The sequence below is a fragment of the Perca fluviatilis genome, chromosome 9 (assembly GCF_010015445.1).
Source record: "Perca fluviatilis chromosome 9, GENO_Pfluv_1.0, whole genome shotgun sequence".
Taxonomy (NCBI): Eukaryota; Metazoa; Chordata; class Actinopteri; order Perciformes; family Percidae; genus Perca; species Perca fluviatilis.
Genome location: NC_053120.1, coordinates 7,305,420 through 7,332,376, shown reverse-complemented (window position 1 = coordinate 7,332,376; position 26,957 = coordinate 7,305,420). Strand labels below are relative to the sequence as shown.

The following is a 26,957-nucleotide window of genomic DNA, read 5'->3' as shown; positions in this document are numbered from 1 at the left end:
AAGAAAAACTAAGACAAGGTGTTTGTCATATCAAAAAAAAGAAAAATCCAACAGATAAAAATATTAACAAAGGCTTTTGCACACATTAAGTTTAAATGAGGGGTGGCATATGACCAAAAATAAAAAATAAGTAGGAAAACTGTCAAATCCTTTTGGTTGGTAGACATTAAATCTACTGGATAAAACAGGGCTAAAAGTGACGGACATTATTGGTTGTTTCTCACTTTACAAATAGAAAAATCCAACATTTTGCGAATTTCAACATAGACTGAAACCTTTCACAGGGAAATGTATGGATGCGTATTTTGCTTTCTGGGCAGTGGTTTTGTACACCTCCCTGAATGCATTGTGTATGTCTTGCAGGGCAGTGCCCCAAATGAGGCAGAGCGCTACATGATGAAGGCCAAAGATAGCATTGAGCAGCTTAAGGCCTGCGCGATGGACCTGAGAGATCTGGGAGAGCCCATTGACAACGTAGTCAGGACGTAAGGATCACTTCTCCCTTTCTTTTTTTTCTAAACTGATTTACATACAAGTATTGCCACATGTCCCTTCTCTCTTCCTAATCTGTAGTTTGGAGATATGTAAAGACCAGCTGAAGGGGGTCCACATGGCCATCTCCGGCACCACGCACAGGAGGAGGAGCACCAGAGGGGGCTCCGGAGGCTGGGAGGAGCCGGGAAGGAGCTACCAAGACGCTATGGCCTGGATTGCACAGCAAAAGGTGTGTGTACACAAATAACACACACACACACACACACACACACACACACACACACACTAGGGGTGTGAATCTTCACTGGTGTCACCATTCAATTCGATTACGATTATCTTGTCAACGATTCGAATCGATTCGATATCACGATGCGTCACCTCCTCATTATTATTACATATTACTACACATGGTTTTCATCAACAAATTCAAGCAGTCAGATATGTATGAACTCCCCTTTTTTATTATATCTGCTCTTAAAAAAGACACTTCCTGAATACAGCAGAGTCTGAACACAGCAGACAGCAAAAACAAAAAAGCAGCGACCAGAAAAGTGATATCAGTAGGCTATAATCGATTATGGTCTGTCACTGCCACGCACGCACACACGCACACACGCACGCACACACACACACACACACACACACACACACACACACACACACACACACACACACACACACACACACACACACACACACACACACACACACTCTAAATTAATGCTTAACCCACAGTCAGTATAGAATGGGAGAAATAAGGGGGTGACTTAACATTGACTTTGTTATTGCACAATAAAACATGGCTGCAAGTTTTGGAAATATTTTTCATTAACATTAAACATGTTAAAGACATGTGCATGTTTTAACCATACAGTATATATTCATACTGCAGTATGTTTTTATACATATTTGGAGAGAGAGAGAGAGAGAGAGAGAGAGAGAGAGAGAGAGAGAGAGAGAGAGAGAGAGATTGGGTTATTGATGAAAGATATGCATTATTAAACATTTACAACTTAGATATAGTTGTTTTCTTTTTATTTAAAGACATGTCAGTCAATTTAAGTGTGATCGGAAGATTATTACTTTAAATTTAAAAAACGTGGCTAGCCTCCATATTTACTCTTAACTACTTTTACAATGTTGTGATTCCTTGACGGTATTGGTATTATTTTCAATTTGCATAAAAAATTTTTTTTGTGGATATATATTATAATAATAATAATAATAATAATAATAATAATAATACATTTTATTTATGGGCGCCTTCCATAGCACTCAAGGACACCTTACAGTTAAAACAGGCAAATATGATTAAATAAAAAAAAACACATTTAAAAGATTGATATAGAAAATGAAAAGAAAGCAATCTATCCATGATTTTGATGGAGAGTGTATCATGTGGGGTAGGCCTTTCGGAATAGGTGGGGTTTGAGGGAGGTTTTAAAGGTGGGTAGAGACTCTATGGTACGGATAGATAGTGGGAGGGAGTTCCAGAGGCGAGGGCCAGAATGGCTGAAGGCTCTAAACCCCATTGTGGACAGGCGGGCAGAAGGAGTGGAAAGCAGTGAGGAAGAGGAGGATCGGAGAGTTCGGGATGGAGCGTAGGGCTGAAGGAGTTCAGAGAGGTATGGAGGAGCGAGATTATGGAGGGCTTTGAAGGTGAGAAGAAGGATCTTAAAGTCAATACGTTATTGGACAGGGGGACAGTGCAGTTGTTTGAGGAGTGCAGCAACGTGTTCAGTTGTTGGGGTTCTGGTGATAATACTGGCAGAGTTTGGAACCAATTGGAGTTTATGGGTGGACTTGTGGGGTAAACCAGAGAGGAGGGAGTTACAATAATCAATACGGGAAGTGAGATAAGAGCGTGGATGAGAGTAGCAGTATTATTGGGTGTAAGTGATGGACGAAGGCGGTGGTGCGTTAGTGGAAGTAAGCAGACCGGGTGAGATTATTGATGTGTTTTTCAAAAGAAAGTGTGCTATGAGGATGACACCGAAGCTCTTGACCTGAGTGGAAGACCTGAGTATATGGTAGCTCAATGCATTTACAGACACTTTTAAACCTAATTTAGGTCATTCACTATAAAAAAAAAACTTGTCTTGATTTGATTTGTGTCGTGCCACATCAAGAAAAAGGAATAAACGGTGTTGGTGAACTGACTCACAGAACTGAGCATACTGTGCACACAACAGAGTTTAGACATGAATGCATTCATCTGTTCTGTGTTGTTAGAGACACTGGATTGAGGAAGTGGTAATGCTCGTTGCAATTATGTCTACTATTGAGAATAATTATTTTCATGAGGAATTGACAGAAAAACAAGAACACACAAGTGGACACACTCAAGTTTTTGGGAGCTTCTGCAGTGAAAAAGACATTAAAAGTTTTTGTTTTGTCTTCAATTCTCAAAGCAATTTTCTTTCTGGTAGATTCCTGAGATGTTTTTGGTGAAGAGGCTCCTAATCATTATTTCGCAAAATGAAAAAAAACAAATCCTGAGCCAACTTGTTTCTCTGCCACCACCTGCTGGTGACATACACACATATTTGGAAACCCTTGAAACTCCCTCTCTGGGCTGCAAGATGTGTGTCAGAAGGGTTTTGCTGTGCGCCTCAAAATGAACTAAAAGAAAGTAAAATTAACCCTTGTGTTGTCTTCCTGTCAACCATGAACTTGTTGTCCTACACGGTCAACATTTAAAATTAACTTTTTTTATGTTTTTTTTTTTTCTTTTCTGATTCTTATGATGCTTTTTAAAAAAATGTCTAGCTTATTTCAATGCTTTTTTTTTTTAAATTTATTTATGGTCAATAAACCTAATTTATGATATTATACATAATTTTTGAGTTAGAAAAAGCAGAAATTGTAAATTATTTTAACTAATAGTTCAGATCAGTGGATGTTGAGTGGATAATCACAGACTGGTTAATGTCAACATTTAGTCTGGATACTGTTTTAAAACCATGTAAAACATTTTTTTCAAATGCAAAATAAATAAAACACCCAAAATTCAATGGAAGTAATCATTAATTTTACCTGTGAAGAATGTTGTATCCATGCAACGTACATCCATGCATCCAAGTTATTTTTGGGCAATTTGGTTGAACAAAACCAATATTTCTGATATAAAAAAACTTTAAAAACGGGTCAAATTTGACCCGAGGATAACACAAGGGTTAAGGAAAAGTTTTTAGCTGCATCAGTGTTCTTATTGTTATTGTTTCTGCTGATCAAATATGATTTACGTGTTTCAGCGTTTGATAGAAACGGCTTCCTGGGGAGACGATCCTGTAGCCATCGAGCAGCAGCTCAGCAGCCACCAGAACTTTCACAGCTCCATCCAGAGAGCCAGTGAGGTGGAGCGAGCCAAAGAAGACCTGGTAGGTTCAGCCTGGCACATTTATCATCACAATGGCAAATGTGGTATTGTTGGAAACCGAAGTCCCAGTAACATAAATTTGTGAGAAAGCGCAAATAATGTACCTCCCCAGAAGCTCTTAATTTTTATTCATTTCTTAATTAAATTTTTTTTTTTACAAATTGTAAATCGTTATCTGGATCGGCATCAAAATGCACACAGTGATGGATAGTAACAGGATACATGATTCGACTTTTTTCTGGTGCTTTTTTTATATGAGAAAATAGAGATCTCTGCAGGGTAAATCCAGACAGCTAGCTAGACTATCTGAATCAGAGTTTTCTGTTGCACCACTAAAACAACTTTTGAACGTACACATGTTCCACCAAAACAAGTTCCTTGTTATGGTGAGGCTATTTTGCAGAGGCACCGTGGCTCCGTCCGGCGCTTAGCACCGCCCAAGACAATTGTGATTGGTTTAAAGAAATAACAATAAACCAGAGCACGTTTTTATCCTATCCCAGAATGCTGTGTGGACTAGCCAGACCCTCCTCCGCAGCGCTGTGGAGGAAGGTCTGGCTGTGCGAGACTAGTCTTTCATTAACAGAAGTTGATTTTCTTGCCACAGATGAGGAAAGGAGACAAGGGAAATATTCATGCTTTGGATCAGGAATGGGACAGTCTACAGGTAAAAGAAATAGCAAAATACTCTGTTGGCTAATCACTACTTGTGTTGTGTATTTCCAGGTAAATTGTTGTATCTAAACGTACTCTCGTCTCTCTTTCCAGCAAATGTCGATCGGTCGGATCGAGCAGCTGCAAGAACTCAAGAGCATCATTCAGGACATGTCCAAAGAGATCATGTGGGTGAACGACAGGGAGGAGGAGGAGCTGATGTTCGACTGGGGAGACAAGAACATCGACCAGTACATCCCACAGAAGCAGGAGAGCTACTCGGTCAGTAAAACCATTAAAGGATCAAAGGTTCAGCGAGAACCAAGAGAGAATTGGGTTTATTTTGATGCCTTGACGCTACAGAAATCCATGTTTAATTTCAATTTTTAAAAGCTTCTTTCTAGTCGATTAACATTCTTGGCAATCCTGTGAGTCTAAATTACACTAATGCCTTTTTATGGAGTTAATCTGCGTCTCATAAGGGAGCAATCATCTGTGATACATTGGATCTTTGACAGCTGCAGTCAGTCATCCACTTAGAGCAAAGCCACAGATGTTTTCTGTGTGATTACTAAACCTCTTCTTATGTAACAGAAGCTGATGAGTGCCCTGGAGGGCAAAGAGAAGGACCTGAATAAGCTGACAGCCAGAGTAGATACCCTCCTGAAGAACAACCACCCGGCTTCAGACAAGATTGAGGTGTGGACCGATCCCTTCATCATCAGACCATACACAGTGTTTACATGCATTCATATAAGTGGGAGTCTTATTGTTTATTATGATTCCGTGTGGCAAAAGCCGTGGCCGGAGGAATGATGTTTTCGGGTTGTCTGTCAGTACATATGTATGTCCGTCTATCCCATTCTTGTGAATGCGATATCTCAGGACCCCCTGGAGGGAATCTCTTCACATTTGGCACAAATATCCACTTGGACTCAAGGGTGAACTGGTTAGATTTTGGTGGTTAAAAGTTATGGACCAAAAGACCTCACGTCTGTCCCATTCTCATGAACCCGATATATCTCAGTTACGCCTTGAGGGAATGTCTTTCAAATTTGGCACAAATGTCCACTTAGACAAATGTCTAATAGGATAATTTGATGACCTTTGACCTTTTGGATATAAAATGTCATCACCTCAACTCCACTGTGACATCATGTTGTTCTGCAAAAACACTTTTCTGGCCATTATTAAACACCATAACTCAGGGACAGAAGGGGAGATTGTGACCATACTTCACATTTAGTTGGATACTGAATTGGTGACACCAATCTTGGGTGCCCACCTTAAAACTGTGCTGATTATATTGGTTTTTTTTTTGCATGTAAAGCATCCATGTTTTGCCAAAACATACACTTAATATTTTTTATGAAATAGCTTCAAAGTCTTCACTACATATATTATATGAGTCTGGACAGACATGGATGTAAACTGCAACTTGACTGGTTGGCGGAGGCAGACAACCGCAAGGCGGTGATTCTAGTTTCCTTATTTTGTTTTGTCTCTGTTTTGTAGGCTTACAAGGACACTCTGCAGACTCAGTGGAGTTGGCTTCTTCAAATCACCAAGTGCATTGACGTTCATCTGAAGGAGAATGCAGCTTATAGCCAGGTAACATGACGAAACATAACACTTAAAAACACTCTAATGAATGGGGATGTACTGATCAGATACTGATATTGGATATCAGGCCGATACTGACTAGCAAGTACGTAGTTTGTCAACACAGTGGGGCATTTAACGGCTTAAGAGACAGATATTTCCCTCAGGAGTTGGCGGCGACCAAAACCGGAGCTAACAGAAGAGTCAAAAACACATGATCAGCAAATAATTTCAAAATCTATGGTTCGATTTCAAACACTGAGCTTTGTTTCAAGTCATACCTCTCTCTCCTTATGTTTCCTATCTCTCTTTGCACTTTCAACTATGGAATAAAGGCAAAAAATGTGACAAACAAACAAATCTAAGCAGGTATTTGAGCAGAAGAAATGCTTGCGATCTTATGCTAATGTTCTGATTCGTTTCTTACACGTTTTGATTGTGAAAAAAAAAAGGCACAATGTGTAGAATTTTAAAATAAAAGTTGAGGCTGTCAAGTCAATTCACCAAAAGAAACCTCCCAATATCGTCTATGTCTCCTTTACATGGCCTCTTTTTTTAAGGACATCACCAGAAAAGAGAAGGCATGGTGTTAAAGTGCTTGGAGTGGAAGGTAGATACTAGCTAAACACGTGATTGTTCGGTAAAGTACTTGTAGAGACAATATATTCTGCGAGTTGGGCAGCAAGACGCTCCACTTCTGAGAAGCGCCCGATGTGGTATGGTGCGTGGCAGAAGACGGAAGAAAACCGGCGCGCAGCACAGATGCGCCCAGTGGAGAATTGGAGTAAGGCCGGCTGCACACTGCCTGCGTGGCGTGAGCCTGTCAGCTGCGTGGCGTGTCCGTTTTTATTTCGGCTCCCATGTTAATAGTTTAGAGCTTGCACACTGCTTGCGTGACATGTACATATGTCTCAGGCGCGGCTCGAGCCGCGCCGAAAACGCATGCATGCTAGAAATAGAACCGACGCCTATTTTTCACACAACACGCAAGCGTGTTGGGAGTGTTTCCAGGCAAAATAGAATACTAAAATATGTTTGTCATTTTGACATGAATACATATTAATAAATGATATGTCGATGTTTGAAAGTCTCTAGGTTTTGACATAAATGCAGATATACAGTACAGGCCAAAAGTTTGGACACACCTTCTCATTCAATGTGTTTCTTTATTTTCATGACTATTTACATTGTAGATTCTCACTGAAGGCATCAAAACTATGAATGAACACATGTGGAATTATGTACTTAACAAAAAAGTGTGAAATAACTGAAAACATGTCTTATATTTTAGATTCTTCAAAGTTAGCCACCCTTTGCTTTTTTTGATAACTCTGCAAACCCTTGGTGTTCTCTCAATGAGCTTCATGAGGTAGTCACCTGAAATGGTTTTCACTTCACAGGTTTGCTTTGTCAGGGTTAATTAGTGGAATTTTGTCCCTTATTAATAAAAAAGCAAAGGGTGGCTACTTTGAAGAATCTAAAATATAAGACATGTTTTCAGTTATTTCACACTTTTTTGTTAAGTACATAATTCCATATATGTTCATTCATAGTTTTGATGCCTTCAGTGAGAATCTACAATGTAAATAGTCATGAAAATAAAAAGGAAACACATTGAATGAGGTGTGTCCAAACTTTTGGACTGTACTGTAAATGTGATAAAAAAAAAACAGCTACGAAATATTCTGTAGCCTATTTTGCCATCAATACTGCCGACGTTGTCTTTGCTGTAATCAAATCAGTATATATTTATGTTTAACATGAAGTATACTACTGCTTGAGTGCAGTATATCAATTGGAAACATACATGTGTCCAGACAAGGCTAGCAGCAGCAGCGCTGTGCCAGACACGTTTCTGGTGTCCAAAGACATAGAAACCGCCATGCAGCCGCCACGCAACAGAAACGCCATGCTCACGCCACGCTCACACCAGGCAGCCAGTGGGTAGCCGGCCTAACGCTCACATTCTGCACTTACTCCAATTTTCCACTGGGCACGTCTGTGCTGCGTTCCGGCTGCGCCGCTGTTTTGTTCCGTCCTCCCCCACGCGCCATACCACACCGGGCGTCGTCTTCTGCCCGACTTGCAGATTATATTGACTCTACAAGTACTTTACAGAACAATCACGTGTCTATTAAGCTAGTATCTACCTTCCACTCCAAGCACTCCTGCAGTTAAACTACAGTACATGCCTTCTCTATTCTGGTGTTGTCCTGATAAAAAAAAAGATCTGTGATGTGGTATTATGTTTTTCAACCTCCAAGATTAATCTCTCGTTGTCCGTGGTGTTGTAAAGGAGGCATAAACAATAATTGACTGGATAGTCTCGCTGTGTCACTGCCTGCCTGGCTGTCCGAACTTCCCGTAGCTTGCGTGAAAGTAGACCTGGCGCGTATATTTAGCAAACCGCGCCAACCTGCACCATGAAACATAACCGTGTTCCAGCCAATAACCGACAAGAAGGAGTTGGGGGTTGGGGGTTGGGCGGTTAGTGCGCGGAAGGGAGGGGGAGGAAGACGGGATGAGGAGGAGGGAGGAGAGAGCCAGCCTCCGTCATGTTTGACAATACTTCGAACGTCAACAAGAAGTGACATCACCCAACATCGCTTAGAGCACCTTTTAATATAATATTTCATAAAAGTGCATTCATTTTTTTCTGATGTAGGCGACTAATGTCAAGTAAAGCTCGAAGTAACACTGTAGGAAGCCCCTATAATGTATTCCTAATCATTTCTTTTATTTATCTCAGTTCTTCAAAGAGGCCAATGAGACGTACAGCATTCTGCAGAAGGAACATGAGACGGTCCGTAAGAGATTCACCTGTAACAAGAACACTCCCCTGGACAACCTAGTGGAGCTCCTCAGGGGTCTGGAGGTACAAAAGCCTTTTATTTTGTTATTGTCTTTTAATTGCCGTAAGCTGTTTTGTCCTGTTGTGTTTATTGTGTCTACCTTCTATTTTATTATTTCCACATTGTGTATTTTATTAGTTTAGTTTTTTGAAAAAGCCACAGAAGAGCTACAGTTTGTAATTATAATTTTTTGATCTGCATTACTACTATTGTTTCTGATATTCTTCTTTTGTTTTATTTTAAAATCTCCAGAGGGAGAAAGAGAAGATTATGGAAAACAAGAGGCAGGTTCAACATCTGGTCAGCAAGTCCAAGAACATCGTGAGGCTGAAACCCAGAAACCCTGAAGAGAAGAGCGGCAGCCCCACCATCGTCAAAGCCCTGTGTGACTTCAAACAAGACCAGGTCAGTTTTCTAAAGGTCCTAATTTGTGCGGTGTGTCCCGCACCGTCGGCCACGCATCGGCCTTCATCGGCCTTCGTCGGTCTTCATCGGCCTTCATCGGCCTTTGTTGGCATCAGCCACAATAGCCCAATCCATCTGATTGGCTGTTCAGCTTGAAAACTGTAGTGAGGAAAACAAACAAATGACTGTGAGAGCGCCCGCAGAAGGCTCTTTTCATTTTTCGTCTCATCTGATCAATCCAATACACATGGGAGCTGTCAAAACTGGTCAAAAATGACATTCGAATGTTCCTTCTTAAAAACATATAGGTAGGAGCAATTATGTCCACAAGATGGCAAACGTACGAGATAAACATAACTATTTGTGTTGGTATATTATTGAAACATAACATGTATTTTAAAAGATCTACATACCTTCACATTAAAAAATTTACTTACGTTAATAAACTTATAACCTATACAGTGAAATACAATATAAAGACCGTAATAGACCTCTCTCTGCGCCCTCTGCACCGCTAAACAATTAGCCCTCTAGCAAGCAAGCTAGCTTACTAGCCGGCCGGCCAGCCTCTAAATTAGTAAAATGTAACAATCTAATGTTTCATTCACACGCTCTTGTCACATCGTAGGAAAGATGAGTGACAATTTTGTTAGGCCAATTTTCTGTAACCAGCGTAGGATGACGGCATGTTGGGTGGGTGGAATTATGCCACATATACACACCTGTAGAAAATCTGATAGTATTTTTAAAACGTTCAAAGACTTGTCTTTGATTTTGTTTGTTTATTTACTTATTGATGGAATGTATTTTTATTGGACTCCGCAGAAGGTGATCTGTAAGGGAAATGAGGCGATCCTAAAGGACAACAGTCAACGCAGTAAGTGGAACGTGACAGGCCCGGGAGGACTGGATATGTTGGTGCCCTCTGTGTGCCTGATCGTACCGCCTCCCAACCCGCTCAGCATCAGTCTGGCCAACAAGTAAGTCTGCATCATAGACTGTATAATATTCATGGACAACGCATCCGGTTCGGCGAAGTGCGGCAAATGCGGAAGTGCCTTAAACCTGCATTCTATCTATTCTATCTAATTCCAGCAGGGGGCGACACGTGCGGTTGCAAAAGGAGGTCGGTTTCTGTAGAAGTCTATGAGAAAGTGACCCCAAAATTGCGATTAATTGTGCAGCCCTATCTATCGCTGCCACAAGAAAGTTTTAAAACACCAAAGACAAGAACTGAACTGCCCAGGAATTTGTGTAACAACTGGATATTGGCAAAACAACAAAGTATAGTTAAATTATCCTGCTGCTCACGTTGCAATTTAACAATATTCGGACAGACCTGCCCCCACTGCTAAAAAAAATCCTAAAGGAAACACTGAAGATACAAGAAACCTTGTTGTTGTGAGGTTTAACTTTTGTCTCTGTGTTATCCAAAGGAACGAGCAGTACTATGAGGCCATCCTGCAAATCTGGAGTCAGCTGTACATCAATGTTAAGAGTCTCATCGCCTGGCAGTACTGCCTCCTGGATATCAGAAAAATCAACTCCCTCACCATCAGCATGGTACGTGATAGAGAAAACTTCTCTCTAACCCTTTCTCTTTATACTAAGGCTCTGCCTTCATACCTTTTGGCAGGGGTGGAAGAAGTATTGAGATCCTTTACTACCATACATACCACACTGTAAAAATACTCTGTTACAAGTAAAAGTCATGCATTGAAAATGTTACTTAAGTGAAAGTATGTAAGTAGTATCATCAGGAAAATGTATTAGAGAAAGTAAAGTAAAAGTTGGTAGTTTAATTTTATAATAAAACATCGTATTTTATACACTACATGTGTGCAAAATTATTAATTTTTAAAGTAACTAGTAAATGAAGCTGTCAGATGAATGTACTGGAGTAAAAAGTATAATATTTCTCTCTGAAATGTAGGGGAGTAGAAGTAGAAAGTCGCATGAAAAGACTCAAGTAAAGCAAAAGTTTTTCTAAAGTTTTTGATCATGTTTTTTTTCGACGTTTGTGCCGCTTCTTTCAACATTTTTGGCACTTTTTTCCTGCACTACCACCAGTATATATACCACTAAGTCAGTGGTATTTAAAAAAATAAGTGTAAAACTAGTGGTCGTAAGTTGGTGTTAGTGGCACTAGTTTTACACTTATTTTTTTACACTGAAATTATGACAACACATAGTTAAGATCAGAGGATGCCGAGTGGATAATCACTGCTAAGTCAATGTTTAGTCAGGATATAGGGTTTTGAAACCATTTCAGTCTTTTTTTTTTTTTAATTCTATATCAAATTGTATAAAACACCCAAAATTGAATAAAAGTGATCATTAATTTTACCTGCAAAGAGCGTTGTATGGAACCATCCATGTTATTTTTGGGTAATTTGGTTAAAAGAAACCCATATTTCTGGTATAGAAACTTTGAAAACGGGTCAACAGGAGGGTTAAACATAATGTTTGTGTGTGTTCAGCTGTCCAGCATGCGTCCTGAGGAATACCGCCAACTTATCAAGAGCCTGGAGACTCACTACGAGGAGTTCCGAGTGAACAGCCACGGCTCCCAGATGTTTACCGACGACGACAAGAGAGGCATCGAGAACCAGTTCACCGAAGCCCAGGACCACTATGAGCAAATAGTGGTGCAGCTGCCGACTTACAGTCAGTATTACAAAGAATATACACCTCACACTCCTCTGCATGAAAACAAATGTATACTTTGATTTATATACAATGTGCAATTTTATTGTTTTCCTGAGAAAACAATTGATTTTTAGTGCCGAGAACTATAATTTAGTTTTGCATGTTTGTATTACTTTACCAATGAAACAGATTTTTTTGCGGTCAGTGCTGGAGATGCACCGATTGACCGGCTGGTGACCAGAATTGGCCCATTTTCACGTGATTGGCCATGACTGGCGACCGGCCGCTCAGTCTGACATATGCCGATTTTATACCGGTCAAATGCTGTAAATAAATAACATTGTAAAGGCTACCATACACAATACATAGGAATTATATATAGGCTAGCAAATAATAACAATAAACTCACTATTAATTACATTATCTTAATGCAGTGTAACTACTGTAGCATGTAAATACATAAAATACAAACGTGAGCACGGGCGTTTAACAATCAGCATTCTATCGCATCAACAGCCACGTGCAACCTAGCTAGCAGGTGAAGAACACAAACAACGCAATCACCAGCTAACAATGAACTGACAACATAAGTTATACGACTTACAGTTCTCAAGGACGCACACATGCAATCTCCACTAGTGGCTAGTTATCGCTCGATGGTGTTTTAAGCCCCCAGCGTCTCCTTCCAGGCAGCGCTACGAACGTTGACTTCAAGGCACCTAACCCTAACCTTAAACCTAACCCTAAACCCAACCACAACCATTGCCTAATCCTAGTGCCTTGCAGGCATGTATGCAAATGAAATCCATATGCATTTATTTATCACTTATACCAGCAATGTCCCCCCCACCCCCCAATTTCTAACGTCTATATTTCTATCGACAAAATTTTTTCCGAAACTATGTTTGCACCGGCATCAAATATTTTGAGGAAGAAATAAACAATGTTTTTGTAAAAAAAAAAAGAAAATCCTTGAAGCTGCGTCAAAAACATTTAGATTTACTTTTAGATCATTTTAGATTTAATTACAATTTTAGAACACCCACTGTCTGTTCTAGACAAAAAAAATTCATTTGGAGTTCTCCAATGTTTTTTACTTTTTCTAACATGAGAGAATCTGTTGCTTTACTGTTGCACATCATGTTCTGTTTAAACGAGAGTCTTCAGGGCCAGAGAATCATGTTTTCCTCCACCAATTATGAACAAAAAAAACATATCTTGTGTCTACCACTCACAGTTGCACAACAGGAACATATAGAAGTGCAGCAGGCATCCAAGCAGCAACACCAACAACAGCTGATAGAAGAGGAGGCCAGGAGGCGCAAAGAGGAGGCCAGGAAGCGCGAAGAGGAGGCCAGGAGGCGCGAAGAGGAGGCCAGGATGCGCGAAGAGGAGGCCAGGAGGCGAGAAGACGAGGCCAGGAGGCTCAAAGAAGAGGCCAGGAGGCGCGAAGAGGATAAACGAAAAGCGGAGCAGAAAAAGAGGGTAAAAGAAAAGGTGGTGATTAAGACATCTTCCCGCAGCTTATCTGAACTGCACGCGCTCAGACTGAGGCTGGAGGGCGCCGAGGGCTCGCTGAGTCAGCACGTTCACATCTGCCTCGGAGACGACGGGATGCACGACTGTGGGCTCAAGATCTCTCAGTTAGAGGTAGGCACAAACAGAGCTGTAACAACTCCAAATGTTGCTGTACAGTTGATTGTCTCAGAAATAACTGCGACTAACAATAGAATTGTCTCTTTCAGTCAAATTTTAAAAATATTTATTCACGTATTTGTAACCTTTGGTTATATATCACTGTTATGTGACCCAGATAATGTAATAACACAAATACACAGCCTTTAAAGTAAACAATGGCTCTTTATTATCAGAAAAAAAAAAGTTTCTTACTGTAACCCCCCTTCCCCGTCATTTTTGTTGCTATGAACGTGTATAGGGTCAAGTGCCAACAACTAACACTAGAAATAATAACAAAAATACATTACTATATACTACACATTTGTGACCCTCAAAAATAGCATTACAAACCATTTTCTTAAAAACCAAAAGAGAGTTGCATATTTTTAAATTTATATTGGCATTGTTCCATATTTTTACCCCAATAATGAAAAAAATTATAATATTCCAAATACTTGTGGTGTGTGTGTGTGTGTGTGTGTGTGTGTGTGTGTGTGTGTGTGTGTGTGTATGTGTGTGTTTCCCTGCAGACGGTTCAGCATGAAGTCGACTCGATGCGCGAGGAGTACTTGCGTCTGAAGGAGAGTATCTCCAAGGAGCTGGAGGGCATGAGTGATTCAGATAAAGCCCAGTTCCTCCGCAGCGAGATCGGAGTCATCGACCAAAGACTGGGCAGTCTGGAGAGCAGCTCATCAGCTTACCTGCAGCGGTAACGGTTTTATTTATTTTGATTGTTCAGGAAGTCTCATTGAGATCAAGATCTCTTTGTGGTTGTTTTGTCTGAAAATGTCTTATCTGTTGTCATGTTTTATGTTTTGTGTGGACCCCAGGAAGAGTAGCTGATGTCCTGCGTCAGCTAATGTGGATTTTTTTGGAAAAAAAATCAAAGAAAGATTAAATTTCATATAGAAGATTAGGGCTGCACAATTAATCAGTATTTGTTAAAGGCAAAACATGTGTCAAACCTAAATAATCTAAAATAAAGTATTGTGGTGCTATAGAGACATCCCGGCTTACAAATCTTATCCTACAGAGTAAAGAAAAAAATCTTTGTTTGGTACAGATCCTCGCAAAAAAATCACTTTTCAATCTTTTTTATTTTTTGAATTTTTATATTTTCAATGAAAATGAGAATAAGGATACAAAAATGATCATTCCCTCAAATATCGTGAATATCGCAGTTAGATATTTTCCTAACACAAGATTAGGCATGGGCCGATTACCGGTTTCAAAGTATACCGCAGTTTGAAAAAGTCAAGGTTTCAAAACCACTAAAATGTTCTGTCATTCTGTAACTCACCTAGTTGAGCGCGCGCCCATATATAGAGTCACTCCTCGACGCAGCGGCCGCAGGTTCGACTCTGCCGTGCGGCCCTTTGCTGCATGTCATTCCCCCTCGCTCTCCCCTTTCATGTCTTCAGCTGTACTATAAAAATAAATGCCTAAAAAATTATCTTTAAAATTTTCTGTCATACCGTTCCTAAGGTATAAGCTGGTCAACGACAGAAACGGCAGTTTAGTAATCCGTCTTCCTGCCAGTGTGCAGTGTGTTTAAAAAATAAAATACATTGTGTTCAATGAAAAAAAAATAAAAAATGAAACCCAGACATTTAAAAAAAACTACATTTTAAAGCAGTGAAACTGTGATATTTCTGCTGAAGGTTATCATACCGTCAGAATCGTATACCGGCCCATGCCTACACAAGATCCCAACTAAAATGATCACAGATTGAAACTAAAAAAAAACTAAGTTACTTAGTAACAGCAACTGTAAAGGAAGCTACTACTATACCTCGTCTAAATGTATTCCGTCTCATTTTCCTGGAATGACTTTTTTTCAACGTCTCCATCATCTCCTCTCCATCAGGCTGCAGGCTCTAAGAGACATGCTGGAGTGTGTGGCACAAGCTGAAGACATAGTGAAAGTTCACGAGGCGAGGCTGACAGAGAAAGAGACCACCTCTCTGTCGCCCAGTGAAGTGGAGGATTACACTCTGACCCTGAAGGTATTTTAGAAAACATACTACATTTTCAGACATCTCTTGCATCAATCGCTGCAGTTTTGCTGTCATTTTCCCAGCCGTTTCTTCTGCCCCACTCAGTCTCATACATGGCAAACTGGGACAGAATACCAGTACATGGCTCAGTGTTCACCCATCAGTTTAAATTAGAAAAAAGCTTGTGTGGGAAAGCTAGAGAGTCCCATTGTTTTGCATTGGGTGTAGTCTCGCATTGCCAGACCTATCTCCACAGCGCTGTAGAGTAGTAAAATTATGTCTTTTTTTCATTCAGCATGAAAAAAGCATAAAACATGACTAATCGACTAAAGAAATCTAAGTTGACTAAGACCAAAACGACCGATTAGTCGACTAATCGACTAAGAGGGAGCAGCCCTATAAATGAAGTTAACTGTTCACACAATACAGTAACATGAGTTATTTAAATTAGCATGGTTAAACCTCATTAGCTCTTACCAGTGTATCGCCGTGTGTACTTTGTCCACAGCAATCCCACCAAACATCCCAGTTAAATAGTAAATGCCGTAAACATATTCTTTGTAAATCTTAACAATAATTCCTCAAAAGAACCAAGAAGGCCTGCCTTGTTGCACGATCAAAATTTTCTTTAAAACTTGCCATTTCAGCGGGTAGCTTGCTAGCTCGAAGTTTGTTGTTGTTTCCCAGAGCAAAGGGATTTTGCAAACTGCAACACACGGAGAGCGGAAGGTGGGCTTTATCTTGGAAATGTAGTTCCGTTGAACTAGACTACATTTGGTGTGTGCCACGCTATTTAAAAAAAAATATCTTGATAAGCGGTCAGGGGTGTCACATTTGGCTGGTGTTTCCCGTGTGTTGTTGATGTGTAGAACATGAAAGCAGAGCTGGACCAGAAGAAGGATGTTCTGGCCTCCATGGAGGCGGCGTTGGCCAAAGCCAGCCACTGGAACGGGCAGGTGGGCGGACCCTTCCACAGGTGTGACATGATGCTGTCCAAGTACACCGAGGAGGTGGGCCTGCTGTCTGACCGCTGGAGACGACTCCAGGGCCAGATTGACACCAGGTATGTCTCCATGTCTCTCAAATATCAATTTTATATCAAGGACGCATGTTCAATCCGGGTTTCCCAACAGTTATCTATAACTAGACCTGAGGACCTAAAAGAAGATACAGGCATGGGACAGGGCTCAAGCAGTGTGTGTCACATCGTTGTCTACTCTGTGGTCACTATTTTGATAATCGATTAATCGTTACGTTTCCGGGCATCTATAAAAATCAGGGTTTTTAATAAGGGGAAAAAGTAGCCTAATAGATAGGCCTACATTTTGAGGCTGTCAAACTGTTAACGTAGCTACGTTACTGCCGGGTCTCTGGCCTCTGGCGCCTTCGGTTTCGGTCTCAAGTGGAGTCGGAGACTGTGTTGGTGGGGGCACTTGAACAGGTGTCTGTCACTCCAGCCGGGCTGTGGTTCTCTGTCTTGTCGTGCTTCTGGTGCTCAGGGTGCTGATGTTCTTCTAATTGTTCATCTGAAAAAAGTGGAGATGGTTGGAATATTTCTCCTAATTAAATCCTCTCTGCTGTCCTTCTCCCTTTTAGCTTTCCGTTTTGTGGCTCCACTGCTCCACCGTTTGTTTTGGCGATGTCCTCTAGCCAGAGATGTACTTAAGTAGATTTTTCGGATATTTCTCCTTTACTTTACTATTTTTTTTGTGGCGACTTTTTACTTTTACTCCTTACATTTTAACACGAATATCGGTACTTTCTACTCCTTACATTTTAAAAATTGGCTCGTTACTTTAGTTTTGTACAAGAGGTCGTAATGTCGGAGAATAAGCAGCGGACACGCCCGCCTCACACGGCGGGCGCGTGCGCCACACAGAAAAAAAAGTGAGAGAAAAGAAAGAGAGACTGCTGTCCGGAGGATAATCAGTTGAGATGGTGTGTGTGCGTCCTTGAGAACTGTAAGTCGTATAACTTATGTTGTCAGTTCATTTAAGCATGTTGTTGTATTGGTCTATAGTTCCTGCAGTTAAAGTACGTTAGCTAGTGATTTAGTTGTTTTTGTTCTTCACCTGTTAGCTAGGTTTCACGTTGCTACACGCAACGTCATTCCCAAGCATCAAAAGAGAGAAGTTGTCTCTGTCCGTGTTTTACAGACACACCTGGGGGGGGGGGCGAAGTTTGAAACCAGCATCAGCTTTAAATACGGTCCTAATCTAGTCCTCACTAACAAGTTTCCAATAATTTCGCTGGAGTTACCGTTATTATTTTTCACGTGATCAATACCGAATTCAATCTAATTGGATGGGAATATACTGTAGGCTACGTTGCATGTAACGCACCACTACAAGACGACTCGACAGATTCGGCTGCATTCATTTGCGGCAAATAATTGCAGCTTGATGGTGGTAACGTTAGCACTAGTAGTATGGACGGCGACATGATTGAAAATGAAGAAAACAGAGATCCCAGAGATTAGGCAGACAAGCAGCAAGACATTCCCAATCATCCCTGGCCTTATCTGAGAGAGATGTTTGAGATAGGCTAGGAGGCATCAAGTATGACTCCTGGCCAATGTGCTGTGTAACTCTAAAAGTATGGGGAACTTCTTAATTAATCTATTTTTAGTAATTCATATTGTATCCTTTATTTTCTTTCTATATTTGAGCACACACACATACATGTAGATTCCTTTAAAATTCCGGCGTTAAAAGAAAACGTCCCCGGCGAAAAAAAAAACGATCTGTGAATTCTCACAGAATCACAACTGAATTCATATCTTGCTACTCAGTCAGAATCTTATTAAGCTGGAGTCCCAGTCTCTGTCACAATAATCATATATGTGATGTTTGGCAGACATCCATTTAAAATGTAGACAATGGCATATAAAGAGCCTGGTTTTTATGTCCACTGAAGTTTCTCATCTTGCACTCTAGTGCGTGTGTGGTCCAGGTAGCTTTGCATAAAAAGTGGTTGTCATGTCAAGGCTACTTTTACTTTTATACTTTAAGTACATTTCAAAGCCTGTACTTTGTTACTTTTACTTAAGTAAAGAAGTTAAATCAGTACTTCTACTTTTACCAGAGTATTTTTTAACACAAGTATCTGTACTTCTACTTAAGTACGGGAAGTGAGTACTTTTGCCATCTCTGCCTCTAGCTACTCTCTTTCTTTCACACTATCCTCTACCGCCTGTCTTTCCGCTATTTCTTTCCGCAGTAACCTGACTCATTGCCATCATCAGGTACAGCCAACCCAGCCCAAAAAACTGATCATGATGCTTTTTTGTGTGCAAATAAATTACTGTTAACCATAGGCGGAGTTTGACATTCGAGCCAGGGGGGGCAAAAAAAAAAAAAAAACTCATTGTAGCAACTGAGACCTGGGGAACACAGCACGATGACATATGGACAAAACAAACATGCTAAATAAACATATGTTTATTTTTTTAAGCAGATTTGAATTTACATTGTAACAATTTAAAACCTCGAGCTCAATTTAGTTAAAAAAAGAAGTCCATAACACATATAATTCTTGAGCGACAGATGCAAAAATCCACAACAATCTCTGTCCCCAAGGGCAGGCACGGACACAGCCGCTCTGCTGCTGCGCAGGCTGCACGCTTCTCTGTTCACAACGCTGTCTGTTCTGCTTAACGTGAAAAAGCTTAACGTGGTTTAATGTACCTCAACAACAATCACCAAATTTATCATGGCCATATCTTGAAATGAACACTTATGCCTGTCAAAAGAACTTGAAAGGCTATGGCGAGGAAAAAGCTTGTACCTAAACAATGATCACCAAATTTCGCTCATATTGCTCCTCATAACCACTGAAAACTGTCAAAAAATCTAACCAGAAATGTGGTGATGATTGATCGTTGTTTAGGTACATTAAACCACGTTAAGCTTTTTCATGTTAGGACTTATAAAGCCCATGAGAACCGTTGGGAGTCAACCAACAGCTGCTCCGCTGCCCTGCTGAAAATGTGAAGCAGAAACGCTAAATGTCAGATAACGTCCATAATAATTGGACTTTGGGTTCTATTTTTTGACAGTTTTCCGTGGTTATGAGGAGCAATATTAGAGAGAAATTTGGTAATCATTGGTCATTGTTTACGTACATTAAATCTGACCTGCGCGAAAGAGAAAAAAACGTATGCGTCATTGTACCCAGCACTTCTGGAAATGTACCTCCGAATGCTTCTCTGTCCCCAGCACATTTCAAACCAAACTGACGCCCGTGGGCACGGCTGTGTTGGAGCACAATAGACAGACGGTGGCAGAATGCCCCGACACTTAAATTCAACTAACATGTAGGCTAACAGTGAACAATCAGTGTTGGACCTCCAGTCTGTTGAGATGCCTCTCCAAACGCAGAAACCAAGCGCAATCGCACCATAAAACGTTAAGACACGTTAAGAAAAAAGATCAGTATTTTGCCGTAATCCAATGACATGAAAACAAGTCATCCACAGCGATCAGTAGATTCACAAACAGAGTCACGGTGTATCCAGCAAGGCCTATACGCGCGTCACATTCACCAGTCAGTTCCAAACAGGTGAACGAGGTGAACTTCACCGTTTAAACAAAGTGGAATAAAACGTATCAAAGTCTAAATCTACACAAAACGCGCATTCAATTAGTAAGCTGACAGCAAATTTATATACATGGCATTTAGGCAACCTTTATTGTAACGTTGGCACGGTAAGATGTCCCGACTAGTGCAAGAAATTATTGTTTTTTGCGTCCTGCATATGCGTCGACAATGGTCTCAGGTGAGAGGCAGAGCCCTGAAAAAATATTATTTTTACTAAAGCAGTATATGAAATCAGATGTATTATCTATCCCCATTTAGTTGTTTTGTGTTTTTAAAGTATTTATAAAATATCTGGTTATGTCAGAAGTAATTATTCCACTCATTTTTGAAACAATGCAATTACCCGTTTCAGCTACCAGGGGGGGCAGTGCTCCCCCTGGTAGCTTTAGAATTTCGATGTCGATACATTTTTGATTAATCGTCCAGCCCTAGCCCCGAGTACACCAATTTTAAGGTGGAACCTGTACAACCTCTGGTGGACATTGTGGGAAGATTAATCTTACAGCCCTTGACACAGAATGTTTTTACCCCAGTTTTGTGTAAACAGGAGCTCTATACTTTGAATTTCTTCCTCAGAGTCCAGGATTTGCAGTTGTATCATCCTCAGCTGCAGACCTACAAGAAGACCAGCAGCTCCCTTATTGACTGGATTGATGCCACGCGCAAAAACCAAGACGCCCTGCAGACCACCAAGATAGAGAGCATCCAAGCGCTGACGGACCATATTAACAAACAGAAGGTCTCCTGCTCAGCCTTTCATTGCTATTGATTAACTTTCTCGCTGTGTTGAGTGTCCATGTCCACGTCCAAGTCGTCTGACACCTTTTAATATTATTGTGTTCTCAAGGCCCTGAACTCAGAAATCAAATCGAGGAGGGAGACGGTAGAGAGTGTGCTGAAGGACAACGAGGCCTGTGTGAATTCTATCAAGGTAAGCAGGCCTGCAGATAACAGACCTCAAACTAATCAGCATAATTTGTTTTATTGACTAACCGTATGCTTGTTTTACAGGACTATGAAACAGACCTGGCCTCTTACACCTCTGGTTTAGAGACGTTGCTCAACATCCCCATCAAAAGGACGATGCTGAAGTCGCCATCGACGGATCTTAATCTGGAAGTAAAGAAAATTAGAAACATTTTCTCTTATTTAAAACCCTGAAGCATCTTTTGGCACATGGTGACTAGGGCTGTCCCGATGACCTTTTTCTGTGCCTCGAAGCTTCGGTACTAATCAACAGGGAATATCCGAATGTAGGGGGGGGAGGGGGGACTGTTCACTCAGGGCACATTCAGACCACCAAAAGTGATCGCCACATACGGTGGGAGTGTCACTTGAATGGCTCATTTGTGTGACGTCCTGTTGTGTTCTTAAGCCCCCCCAATGTAGCACAAGCAGACTTTATATTTCACAATTGTTGTTTTCCGTCAGATCGTTTATAGAGCTATACTTTTCTGACCGCATTTGAAGGCAGCTTCATTTCACGGAGAAGGAGAGAATGAAAAGAGACTGAGCGACTGTCCTTGTCATTTGTAACACAAACTCCCGGGCAGCTCCGCACTTGTGTTTCTTTTATTTACCCTCATAGGGCCCTATCTTGTACCCGGTGCAGCGCAGCGCAAAACCCGACGCAAGCGTCTTTGCTAGTTTAAGACCGACGCAGTTGTCAATTTCCCGTCCAGCGCCCACGTCGTTTAAACGGCAAATGCACCTGCGCCCGTCTTTGGACCCATGGGCATGCTGGTCTTACAAGGAGGTGTGTTCAGGTGAATTCTTGGCATATTGCTATGTTGAGGCAGCAGGAAGTGATCGCGCAATTGACCTGGTCTAAAGTCAATAGCGCAGCATTTGATTGTTATTTTAACAGAAAATTAGTAAAATGCGCCTAGGCTCATGCAAAGCACGCACACTATGCTTGTTACACACACAGGGAAGCGCAGCAGCACACAAACATGCAAAAGATTACAAATAAAAATATTACGGTGCAAATCCGCCATCATAATAGCGCCAAGGTCCAAATGCGCCTGGCTTTTAAAGGGAATGGGAGATGACACTCTGATTGGTTTATTGCATGTTACGCCCAAAACACACCTATGAATTAATAAAGACACTAAGTATAACCTTTTTGAACCATGCGCCCGGCGCACAGACCCTTTTTTCCACCTTCAAACTAGCAAAAGTGGATTTGGACATGCCCTGAAAAACACCTGCGCCATGCGCTTCACGCTGTGCGTTTAGATCGTTAAAATAGGGTGCATAGTGTTTTATAACCTTGTTGTGGCAGCAATAGAGACAGTGATGTTTCCTGTTTCCTGTACGGGACTCTCACACCGCCTCAAAGCAGACCGACAAGTCTGATCGCCGGTTACATGATTGGACACCCCAGCGTTACGTGGGTTGCGTTTCTCCTAAAGTTGAATCTGTCTCAACTTTATTACAGTATTGAAGGAAAAACAAAACGAATATCGGAATACTAAAATTAAAAATCGAATACCTATCCAATGAACGAATATCCGAATAGTCGAATATTCGGATGCAGCCCTAATGGTGACCCACTAGTATCTGACAGTGTTTTTCCCTTTTAGTCTTGTATGTTAAATGAAACGATCAATGACATTTATAAGAATCACTGAAGTAAAGTGACGTATGTCGAAATTAATCCTTGAGTTTGCCTTGTCTTTTTTCTCAGGCTACACAAATGCGGACCCGTTACATGGAGCTGCTCGCCCATTCTGGCGACTACTACAAATTCTTGGGAGAGCTGCACAAAAACATGGAGGAGCTCAAGGTACTAATGTTGGTTTTTTTTTTTAGTTCTTTCAATATTTGTGGTTGCTTTATACATTTTTAAATCACATTTCTGTTTGTGCTTTGTCTTAACTGAATAATTTTGCTGTCTGAATTTAGTTTGTTTGTGTTTAGCTTTTATCATCATCCTGCTCAGGGACATGGGACAACTAGCAATGGCTAAATTTGTCACATATACATGATAATGATGTCAATTAGTGTTCATTGTCACCAACGGTTAAGTTAAATTAACCTAAAATATATGAAGTTAGTTTTAAGTTGAGTTTAATTGAGTTACACTGAGTTGTGTTAAGGTTATACCTTTTAGTGTTGGAAATTCAACCTATTTTAATAAACTTAATATTAAAACTGCACTAATGACCATGGAAATCACAGAGAACATAGAGAATTTTTCCAGCTCTAGAGCCCACTTCAGTATTGTAGTAACTTGGTCAATAATAAGGACCACAACGAAGGTTATACCCAGTGGTAGCTTTAATATCGAATGTGGACAGGCAAGAAACGGTAGTCTTATAGAGCTCGGAACTAGCACTCTCTTCTAGCAAGTAAACATGGCTTAACACACAGTAGCTGAGGGAGTACTAAAACTAGTGCCACATAATTACAAGAGCTCCATCTAGTGGCATGAAAGATCACTAACCTCGTAAGCATTACAACAAGTATCATTTATTTTTCAGTGATTTGGTTTTTAGGGGCGTGCAAAAATATCGATTCACATTCGAATCACGATTCAAGCTCTACCGATTCAAAATCGATTCATAGAATTCCAAAAATCGTTTCATTTTTTTTTATTGTAGGTCTACTGCAATCACATGGGAAAAGTAACAACATTTACATACTATGAATCGATTTTTGTAATTGAAATTCGATTTGAATCAAATCCTGAGCCTGAAAATCAATATCGAAACGTGACATTTTCTGAATCGTGCACCCCTATTGGTTTTACAACCCACAACCTTACTGCGAGACTGGTGTTGTGTTTACAGCTTGTTGCGCTGCCTCCAAGTGGCCAAAACAAAATCAATAATGCAGGTTTAAGAAAACTATGAATATTCATTTAGATGTTTGGTGATTCCATGAATCCGTTAAACCCATTTCCTCAAAGTACCTTGTGGTGAAGTGTTTTTACCACAAGTACATTGATATGTAGTTCTTAAAACTACCTCTGCATTCATCTTTGCTGTGTCTTGCTTTCAGATTCGTAACACCAGGATTGACCTGTTAGAGGAAGAACTTCGCCTGCTGAGGGAGAACATGCAAGACCGCAACGCCAAGAACAAATCTCTGGAGGAAGCCGTTTCCCGCTACCAGCTGGAGTTGTCCAGCGTGCAGAATGAGATGCTGTCGATACAGGAAGTGAAGCAAAGCACTGCGCTGCAGTGCAATGCCACCAAGGACAGCCTGGACACCACTAAGAGCCAGCTGGCGGACCTCAGCGATGAGGTGACACGTCTCACCTACTTGCTTGAGGAAGAAAAGAGGAAGAGGAGGCTGGCGGAGGAGCGCTACACCACGCAGCAGGAGGAGTACGAGTCGGTGCTGAGGAAGAGGCAGAAGGAGCTTGAGACGATCAGCTGGTCCAAGGTGGAGGTGGAGAAGAGTGAGCTAAATAAGGAGCACGAGATCCAACAGCTGCGGCGGCAGCTGGCTGAGGATGGAGAGAGGATCAAGGACCTACAGAAGGAGATGTCAAAGGTAAGGAGCCTATGCAGTACAGAGATCAATAACTTTAAGCTCAGCTACGAATCCCAGATCCACATCGGCCGCACAGACATCCAGATGCTGGAAGCCCAGAGGAAGCAGGACGCAGCTGACTTTCAGCTGCAGTTTGACAGGATGGAGGCAGAGAGGAGGAATCTGGAGGAGGAGCTCAGGAGGCTCAGAATGTCAATGAGCCAGGCTGAGGAACACAGGAAGAGGGCAGAAGAAGAGGCTCACAGTCAGCGCGCTGTCATCACCGAGGAAGGGCGCAGGAGGAGAGATGTGGAAAGTCAGGTGGAGGTGCTGATGAGGCAGAGAGTCGAGGAGAGCAGCCAGTATGCAGAGCAGCTGGCTGAAGTCATGAAGAGTCTGCAGGAGAAGAGCGAGGAGCTGACCTACGTCACACACAGCCTGGAGGAGGAGACCCGCAGGAGGAGAACTATAGAAGAAGGGCAGGGTGTGCTCGAGCAGACTTTGGCCCAGCTGCAGGTGAAGCTAACAAGTTCGTCAACGGCTGCGACCCAGCTGGGGGAGTGCGAGGAGGAGCTTCTGAAGACGCGTTCGGAGCTGGAGAGGGAGAGCCGGGAGCGAAGCAGAGTGGAAGAGAACATGAGCAGGTTGCAGGGACGCATGAAGGACCTTCAGGCTGTGAGAGATGGGCTGGAGAGCCAAGTGGAGAATCTGAGGAAGGCTAACCAAGAGGAGGTGTCCAGAAGAAGGCAGGTAGAAACAGAGCTGGAAAACACCACCGTGGCCATGACAGAGTACACCAACACCATTACCACTCTACGCCAGAGCCAAGAACATGCCAGCACGTCCGAAAAGAGAGGTGAAGAAGAGCGTCTTAGGTTGCAGGAGGAGCTCGAGAGAAGCTTGAGACAAAACAAGACCTCTGCAGAGCGCGTGGCACAGCTGAGCGTCGAGCTGAAGGCCCTGCAGCAACAACTCCTCCAGGAGCAGGCCAGAGGCAAAGAGGCAAACCTCAGGAATGAGGGCCTTTACAGAACTATAGAGGAGAAGAGTAAGACACTGAATGAGAACTCTGTTGAGCTTCAAAGGCTAAAGGAGATGACCGAAACCCAGACCAAAGAGAAGCTGAGGCTGGAGGAGGAACTAAGGGCAACGCGACATGCTAAAGATGAACTCCTGAGATCCAAACAGGGAAGTGATGATGAGCTCTCTTCCCAGATTACTGCCCTGGAGCTGCAGCTGCAGGCCAGTCAGCGAAGCAATGCAGATTATCGCAACCTGGCCTCAGAGCTCTCCTCAGAGAGGGAGAAACTCAAGCTGGAGACTGAAGAAATACAAAAGCAGGCCACCGAGGTACATGGAAGTTTGGCACTTAGTCCTGGACTGCTCTCATCTTTCCAAATCAGAATCCTTATTTGGATCAATCAAGTAGCTATTAGTGTCTGTAGCCAAACTTTTGCTTGCATGCTGGAATACCGCTAGATCCTTTGTAGATGCCTCCCACTTGGTAACTTTGATTTGAACACATATGTCTGTATGTGTTTGAATAAACTTGCATGTTAATCACTTGCATGCAAGCATAATCTGTGCTGTCTCCCTGCCCACACTGTGCAAAGATGTGCAGTCTTCATGCTTTTTTTGCCTTTCTTTCTTTTGCCCAGAGAGATGAACACTGTCAATGACATCATTACCCCTGGTCCTTTGTTCTAACACAGTTTGATTGTTGTTTATCATATTATTGTAGCATCTTGATGGTTTTTAAGACGCATTTTGGAAACTTGTAAAAACAGCACTGGTATACATTCAAACTATCTAAATTATTTTGACAGTATTTGTGGCACCTCTTCTTGCAATTTTAGACCAATCAATCAAGCTTGGCCCCCGTCTATTGGCATTATCTATTTGTGCTGTTTTGCAAATTTACAGAATGTACAGTAGACAGTAACTCTTCCAGTCTGTACAAAGTGATAGTCAAATTATTTGGTGTGCTTATTTTGTGGTTGTAACACTAGATTGCTATAAACAATCTAGTGTTGATATAGTTTGTCTTCAGGATTGGGAAGGTTGATTTCACAATGAAAATCAATTACATTTTTAAAATGTTTTTTTCTACTAGATATTTTTCTTTAAAAATTGTCTACTGTAATGTAATGCCATTACCGACATACC

General features: G+C 41.5%; 1 protein-coding gene across 2 annotated transcripts in view; it reads left to right on the top strand.

Moving 5' to 3' along the window:
• Window positions 1-26,957, top strand: part of wu:fi04e12 (desmoplakin) — a 39,187-nt gene that overhangs the window by 4,644 nt on the left and 7,586 nt on the right. The window contains exons 3-23 of one of the 2 annotated variants that reach the window (XM_039810886.1): window positions 364-485; window positions 574-724; window positions 3,750-3,875; window positions 4,482-4,541; window positions 4,643-4,810; window positions 5,123-5,227; window positions 6,044-6,139; window positions 8,880-9,005; window positions 9,235-9,387; window positions 10,213-10,367; window positions 10,824-10,950; window positions 11,868-12,054; window positions 13,274-13,686; window positions 14,244-14,422; window positions 15,581-15,719; window positions 16,580-16,773; window positions 20,886-21,048; window positions 21,157-21,240; window positions 21,321-21,428; window positions 22,999-23,097; window positions 24,315-26,141. In XM_039810886.1, coding sequence (XP_039666820.1) covers window positions 364-485; window positions 574-724; window positions 3,750-3,875; window positions 4,482-4,541; window positions 4,643-4,810; window positions 5,123-5,227; window positions 6,044-6,139; window positions 8,880-9,005; window positions 9,235-9,387; window positions 10,213-10,367; window positions 10,824-10,950; window positions 11,868-12,054; window positions 13,274-13,686; window positions 14,244-14,422; window positions 15,581-15,719; window positions 16,580-16,773; window positions 20,886-21,048; window positions 21,157-21,240; window positions 21,321-21,428; window positions 22,999-23,097; window positions 24,315-26,141 — 4,782 coding nt within the window. The remainder of the gene's footprint in view (window positions 1-363; window positions 486-573; window positions 725-3,749; window positions 3,876-4,481; window positions 4,542-4,642; window positions 4,811-5,122; window positions 5,228-6,043; window positions 6,140-8,879; window positions 9,006-9,234; window positions 9,388-10,212; window positions 10,368-10,823; window positions 10,951-11,867; window positions 12,055-13,273; window positions 13,687-14,243; window positions 14,423-15,580; window positions 15,720-16,579; window positions 16,774-20,885; window positions 21,049-21,156; window positions 21,241-21,320; window positions 21,429-22,998; window positions 23,098-24,314; window positions 26,142-26,957) is intronic. The other variant, XM_039810887.1, reaches the window with a different exon arrangement.